Genomic DNA, 7,381 nt, shown 5'->3' with positions numbered 1-7,381 from the left:
CCACGTGTCAGCTTATAACTGGTTAATAGATCTCGTCGGAACGAATACCAAAGTGTCACCCAAGTCCCTATTTCAAGTTTAAAGTGAAGACGATTTGAAATACTTGCACGGTTGATAGTGATGATTATAAAGATTGTTTTGGGATCCATGAATCTTGACAACAAAATTAATGGAGGTTCTACAATAATGGAGGCGTCCTTTGTTGAGCTTTTGCTTATGTCGAAAGAACCAATTGGCTTGCCAGTTTGACCCACGGGTTTTCAAAAGTAACAGCCAAATGCCCCGTCAACCCACGTGGTACAAGTCTAGAGCCAAGTGATGCATCCCAAGAAGTTGACATGTTTAGGTGGGATTGTGATGGCAATAAATAAGAAGTACATTGATGTTTCATTTGACGCAGGTTGCTTTGATTTGGGACGGTATTATTATTTTTTTTAAAGCGGAGTGTGATGCGGGAGCATTTATCTTTATTATTAGGATTATTGGATTTTAATAATCTCTAATTATTGGTATTGGCCGATAATAATTCCTATTTATTTTATCGTTACTGGTGGTCTCAAACTTAAAAAAAGTTAGCCCCAGTGGTCCCCGTTAAAAAGGACTTAACGGTGTTAATATTTTTTTTCCGAATTTCTAACTAATGTTTTAGGGCTTTTGATAGGAAGGAGAATATGAATCGATTGATGTAAAACTTAACTCGAAACGGTGATCTAAACGGCTTAATTTTTGTAATTGTAAGTTCGAACATTCAAATTGAAGCATTATTTCGTCGTTTTGGAGCACCGTTTCAAACTAATTTTATATCGATCAGCTCGTATTCTTCTTCCGATCAAAAGCCCTAAAACATTAATTTGAAATTAGGAAAAAAAAGTATAACGCCGTAAAGTCCTTTTTAACGAGGGACCATTGGGAGCAAACTTTATTAAATTAGGGACTGCCAGTGGTGATTAAATGAATAGAGATTATTATCGGCCAATACTATTCAATAGTGATTATTAAAATCCAATAAACCTTATTTTTATTTCAGATTTTAAGTTTATTTATTTCTTGTTTTAGGTATAAATAAGGTTACCAGAGTCGTTTAGTTTAAGATAAGCTGTTTATGTTAAATAAAAGATAATTGTAAGCGTGATGCTTGCTGACCAAAGCTTTTAGTTCACGTTATTTGATTATAATCAATTGTTATTGAGCCATTTAAATAAAGTCATGGAATAGGTATCACATATGTTATTGGATCAACTAACTAATTTATTCTCGTTTAATTCTCGAGCCTTTTGTGTTTTTATGTTTTACCTATTTTAGTCCTATATGTATTAGTTTACATTACCCGGTTCGAGCTCAAGTCAAGCTTTTGCTCGTTTAAGGTAATACCCGAGCTCAAGTCGACCTAATGCTCATTTAAAGTTTTTCTCAAAACATATAAAAAGTAAAAAATATAGAAAACAAAATATAATATAATTATTAAATAATAAAAAAGCCCAGACCGAGCTCGAACAAACAACCGACAAACCGAGCCCAAGCTTTAGTAAAAGTGCTTGGAACAAGCTCAGCTAGAGCGTAAGCCCTCATAAGCCAAAACAAGCTAAGCTCGAGCTTAGGCTCGACTCTTTACACCCCTAAAAACTACAATTTTATTAGTGTAAATAATTTTATAACGCATGAACGAACACTACAATTGTTAAAGTTCATATAAAGCAAAATTACCAAGTAGTACGAGCATTACAATTATTTTTATTGTTCCTTTTAGATAGCCACACAAATTCATTCAATTCTGGTATTGCATAATACCATGTAAACTACTTCCTAAACTATTACGCAAATATGTTCTCCAATGTCAGATATAGTCATATAGACATGACCGATCAACTTGATAAACATTAAACGCCACGTAAAATATCATCGCCTACAAATCCGCTTAAAACCTGGAGGAACATCAGCACAAGGTTCACGCTTTGTTGTATGCTTACAAATCCTCTCAAAACCGGGAGGAGCATCAGCGCAAAGTGCACAGTTTGTCACGGTTAACGGGCTTGCATCAGCCACCTTCCTAGCGATTTTCAGTCTGCGAAAAACTCCCCATAGAAAGTAGTTCCCTTGAAATTCTGAAAACACAAAATATTTAGTCACATATATGTATAAACCCTTTTTTTATTTGTTTTTACTTTTTAGAGTTAGTTACTCGGATGGTCGACACTAGTTTTTCAGATATGTGCATTTGAAATGACTAAAATGCCCTTGCTTCACATCTAATCTTACGGCTTAATGAAATTACCTTGAGCATGTGCTGGTAGGACTCGAGATGAAAGCACAAATAACTCCACATTTTCCACATTAGTTTTCAAAGCCAGATCATTTCTCCAAATGAAGTCAATGATAGGGATGTCACGCTCGGATCTTCAGATAAACAAAATATTAGTTCTAGAATCAAAGTTTATCATGTAAGAAAGAAACTTCAATAAGATAAACATAAGTGTGGGTTCCCGCTTATAACACGTTTATTAAGTGCATATCAAACTTAGGGTCAAGTTGGGCTAACCCGCATACGTCTTTATGTGCTAAATAAAAATAAAAAAGATATTACTAAGAAAATAATCTAAGCAGTTTTATTACTAAAAATTTATTTGTACTTTTAACCCATTTTCTTATTAGTCAAAATCTTTTAGTTTAACTCCTTGTCCATTTAGACATAAAGCATAACCCAAATCCTTAATCACAAGTGAAAATAGGTCCGGGTCAAAATAAGTAACTATTAAGTGAGTCGAACAGCATTGCGTTTGGCCAGCCTGAAACATATTTAATCCATTTTTAAAATTTTACAAAATCATAATCTTCCAAATATGATTACGAAAACTCTTTAACCCTTTTAGTTACGAGTTTAGAAACATTTTATGCATTCAAACAGCTTGTTTGACCCATATAACCTGTTCTCTTTTTAGCTAAATCTTTTAGCTTAACAGGCAGAACCCGTTAAGCTAAAGATAACACGTAACCCAATTACCCAAATCGACATGTTTACCAGGTCATTTATAGATCCATGGTTTAGATGCAAACCTGGTTTTGGAAATCAGGAAAAAGTACAACCCGATATCATTCTGTGTCAGCTGGGAATATTTCGGTCCGTATTTCACAATTTGAAACAAGCTCAAAGGAAATATTTTCGGGTAACTTTTTTGTTGCCTCATACACCTTGTAATGTGTTTTTGATGGCAGATGACCCGTGAATGTCTCGTTGAACTCTTGAGACCCGTTGGGTAGATTAAAACATCCCCTGTATATAAACATATATGTAAAGGTGCATTATTATGTCTGTATAATATAAAACAAAATAATCTTTCCGTTTTAAACAAAAAGTCCAAGTTTGACTTTTGAGAGTAAAAAAAGTCTATTTTCTGACCGGAAAGCGTTCAACTTGGTTTATGGTGTTACAAGGTGGTACGGATAAATTAGTACAGTTGCAATTTCTAATTTACTCAGAATATAGTGTTTGGCAGTGAATCGTTCGGTGGGAAGTTTGTTTATTTATTAAGAACGAACAAGAACATTTTTTGTTCATTTAGTTGAACAAACATGTGCAGATGTCTCGTGTGCTCATTTACGTTCGGTTAGTTTATCTTTGTTTGAGTTCGTCCGTGTATATATTCATTTAAATATTTTAGGTCCATTAGCAATTAGTCTAGTTTTATGAAAATGAAAAAGCATTCATCGCAATTTAGTCTAGTTTTATTGATTTTTTAGGCTCAAGATATTGATGTTCACGTTTACTTTTAGTTAGTGTTCGCATATCTAAGTTCAATTATGTTCGTGAATGTTAACAAACACGAACACGTCCATTTTCTTAACGACCGAACACGAGCAAGAAAACTCCGTTCATTTAATTGTTTGGGTTCGATCATTTCGGTTAAAACTAAACGAACGCACAAAGATGCCCGATCGTGTTCGTTCAGTTTGTTTACAAGCCTATAAATGATGCTAATTAGAATCTTGGAAGTAAGATAAGATTAAAAAGAAGTAAAAATAACACACTCAAAAGTCAACTATGGACTCCACTTCTGAATATTAAGAAATGCTAAAATTGATGCAAGAATGGATTGCTTACTTCCAGTAAGAATTAAAAGAAGGAATATATGGATCATGCATGTCAGAAGCAGGCACATCATGAATATTTTCCTGTTCTGCCCTTGCTAACATGGTTAAATTTGGTTTTCCAGCAGCCTCCACATCAGCATTAGTCTGGGAACCTATCAAGAAAAATAATTTGTCAACAAAAAAAAAACAAAAACTGATCATTCGCAACTAGACATGACAGATGATCAAGCATTTCCTTTCAATAAATAACTAATGCATGAAGGACTCTTTTACTGTTAATTAAAAGAAACACACTTTGGACAACTTTCAACTCATTTAACACCTTTGACCTGCTTTTCTTTTAGCCACCATAAGAATATCTAAGGGGTGAACCTTTTTTGGTACTCTTTTCTATAACGAATCATTGCAGCCCCACTCAATTTTGGCCAAAACCTGTTTTGACTTTGATGCTTCTTTTTTATATATATATGAACAGTTTTGACCAGAACTCACTTTACTCAGAACCCGTTTTAACCCGTGACCCAAACCAACTGACCCGTTTATAACTATATGGGTCAAATTTGCTACATCTAGTTGCAACTTGTGTTCTTGAATAACTAACATAAAACACTTTCACAAAAAAATAGATACCAATCTTTGTACCTGATGCTGTTCCAGTTTTTTCATGTTCTTTAAATAGTTTATGCGACTCTTCTTTAAGTACACTGATATCTGCTGCTTTTTTGGGATGCAAGAGCTCACTTATTGCTAAAAAAACACAAAATAATAATAATAATAATAATAACAATGATAATAATAATAATAATAATAACAGTTAATGGTAGTAATAATAATAATAAATAAGAATTGTGGAACTTATTATAAGATTCAAAATACATACATGTCTTCATCTCTCTTTCTGGTTTTGTTCCTTCAACACAGCTAGAAGGCATAGAAGACCTAACAGCTTTTTCTATAATATTGATCATAAGAAAGAAATTACAAGAACTTCAACATAATGTTCTGTTTGAAAAACAATTATATCTTCATATGGAATTCACCTTTTGGGCTAGATGACTGTTGAACAACAGGTTGCCGCAAATTTAACCTAACATTTCTTTCTTTTTGTGGTGACTGAAAAAGCGACCATTCACATCCAAATGGTGTAGTTTTTTCTGTTATAGTGATTATAAGAAATAAGTTAACACCCGCAACATGATTTTCATATTCACAAATAAGCCTGTAAACGAACCGAACGTGAACCATTAATAAAGAACAAACATGAACAAAAACTTTTGTACATTTACCTAAGCGGACGAACATGAACACATATCTCGTTCGTGTAAACAGTCGTTTATGTCGTTCATTTAAATTTGTTTGACTTTCTTCAGTTCTTGTGTTGGTTAGTTTATGTTAGTTTAAGTTCATTCGTTTATGTTTCTTAATACATTCATTTAAAAATCTTTTCGCCAATTACAATTTAGTCTAGTTTTAATAGCTTTTTATCTATTTAAAGTTATGTTCGTTCATTTACGTTCGTAAACCACTCGTTTATACCATTAACGAACAAACACAAATGAACACGAAGATGTTCATTTTCTTAACAAACAAACAAACACAAACAAGAAAAGCCCGTTCGTTTGATTGTTCGTGCTCGATCATTTGTTCGGTTAAAATTAAACAAACGAACATGAACATGCCCGGTTCATGTTCAAACTCGTTTACAAGCCTATTCACTAACTAAAAAGATAAATTTCATTAAAAAAATCACCATTTAAACCAGTTGACAGCTGAAAAACACGAGTTGGAGTCAAAGAATTTGACATCTTGTTTGGAGGACCAAATTCTTTTCTTAAAGTATTTGGCTTCACAGAACCGGATGACAGCTTCACTGCCTCATTGAAGCTAATAAATTGTGTTTTCCCTTTGTTGGCCCATTTCTCCTTAAATCCTAACTGGCTAGGACTACGGGATTTGGGTTCACTTTCTTTGACAGAGGCGGTCTGTTGCAATATAACTGACAGTTTCTGTGTTTTCGGTTTATTTTCAATAGTTTTCGGTGAGGGTGAACTCAGCTTATTTTGCTCACATTCATCACAAAGCCACCATTCGGGCGTTTGCATCTTAACTTCCCTCATGCAGTAAGTAACATTTAGAACATATTAGCAAAATGTAAAGGGGTTTTTGGTAATCTTACAAATGTGTTGCATATGCATGGCGAACAGAGTTTGGTTCTTACAGATGCTCACGTACAACTTGACACTCGCAACAAACAACTATAGCTTCAATGACGCCGATATCACCACATGTGTTGCATGGTTTGACCTGCAAAGTAGTGGTAAAATATTGTAATGTAACTGAAAATCACCATTTTGCCTTAAGTTGGTTATGATGAGATTTGATTAAAATTAATACATTTCATATTGAGAATTAGGGGTGTGCAAACATATCAGACCTGTTTAGTGGTATTCTCATGACCCGGGACCCAACCTTATTGTAAATAACTAGGTCTGAGTCTCACGGGTGGTCTTACCCGGTTTATGGTTTACTAAGAGACAATATCAAAATTGAATATGGTAAAAGAATTCATAAACTTTTTGTTGGGAAAACATCAACCACTAAAAACTAAGATAAATATATTACAATATAATATAAAATAAATAAAAAAAAAATACAAAGCTGTCGCCTGTCCCCTACACTTGCAGCTGATGCAATTACAATAACAAATGGGCCATCAGATTAATTGGGTCACACACCATAGTTTAAACGCATAAATCTTGACAAAGATGATAAAATTAATAAACAAACAGGAAATTTATTATGGTTTCAGTTCATCAGATCCAACATCTAATTTAGGTGACTCTGAGCTATTGCTGCACATTAAAGGGTTGAAATTATAGCACAAAACCCCTAAAGAACGAAACGAACTGGGTTTGAGTAACAAAATGATCAACAATTCGTCGGTTAGGGTTTAGTATAAAATAATAATGATGAGTTACTTACCATGCTGACTGAGTGAGTGTCTTCTGTAGTGCTTGAGGTCAACAATGGAGTCCTGATTGTCAACCCAAATTCTCTATTTAACAAATTATGATGTTAGTTTATTTGTCGTATATATATGTTTGATAAATATACAACAAAAAAAAAATAGATGGCTAATATTAATTAGATTGATTAATTATTTCTCTTTTTAGAGGAAGATTAATCAAAGATGTATATCCAACAAAACATAAAAGCATTCATTGTTATAAAAAATAAAATATAAAAAATTATGAATGGTTATTGTTTATCTGGCGACTAATGATAGTTGGTTGGA

General features: G+C 33.4%; 1 protein-coding gene across 3 annotated transcripts; it reads right to left on the bottom strand.

Moving 5' to 3' along the window:
• Positions 1–1,693: 1,693 nt before the first annotated feature.
• Positions 1,694–7,138, bottom strand: LOC143554036 (uncharacterized). Of its 3 annotated transcripts, none has more exons than XM_077043899.1 (10): positions 7,069–7,138; positions 5,926–6,390; positions 5,837–5,874; positions 5,127–5,240; positions 4,967–5,038; positions 4,717–4,833; positions 4,097–4,238; positions 3,052–3,268; positions 2,273–2,394; positions 1,694–2,102 (listed from the first exon to the last, which is right to left on the bottom strand). In XM_077043899.1, the coding sequence occupies exons 2-8, from the start codon at positions 6,201–6,203 to the stop codon at positions 3,088–3,090; spliced, it is 942 nt and encodes a 313-aa protein (XP_076900014.1). In that variant the 5' UTR covers positions 6,204–6,390; positions 7,069–7,138; the 3' UTR covers positions 1,694–2,102; positions 2,273–2,394; positions 3,052–3,087. The 3 variants fall into 3 exon arrangements, with proteins under 3 accessions (XP_076900014.1, XP_076900016.1, XP_076900015.1); XM_077043901.1 differs by having other exon boundaries at positions 4,729–4,833; XM_077043900.1 differs by having other exon boundaries at positions 4,967–5,032.
• Positions 7,139–7,381: the final 243 nt, after the last annotated feature.

This window comes from Bidens hawaiensis, unplaced genomic scaffold (assembly GCF_021521415.1).
Source record: "Bidens hawaiensis isolate Kalapana, Puna unplaced genomic scaffold, B.hawaiensis_p1.1 tig00017472_1, whole genome shotgun sequence".
NCBI lineage: Eukaryota > Viridiplantae > Streptophyta > Magnoliopsida > Asterales > Asteraceae > Bidens > Bidens hawaiensis.
The sequence above is the reverse complement of the archived record's forward strand: the minus strand, read 5'-3'. Positions and strand labels throughout refer to the sequence as shown.

Excerpts from the sequence above, each read along its gene's own strand:
- LOC143554036 (XM_077043899.1), bottom strand. The coding sequence starts at position 6,203 with ATGAGGGAAGTTAAGATGCAAACGCCCGAATGGTGGCTTTGTGATGAA. Across the intron at positions 5,875-5,925 it reads TCCGGTTCTGTGAAGCCAAA|TCCAACTCGTGTTTTTCAGC; the intron begins TACTTTAAGAAA and ends AAATTCTTTGAC. Across the intron at positions 5,039-5,126 it reads ACAGTCATCTAGCCCAAAAG|AAAAAGCTGTTAGGTCTTCT; the intron begins GTGAATTCCATA and ends TCAATATTATAG.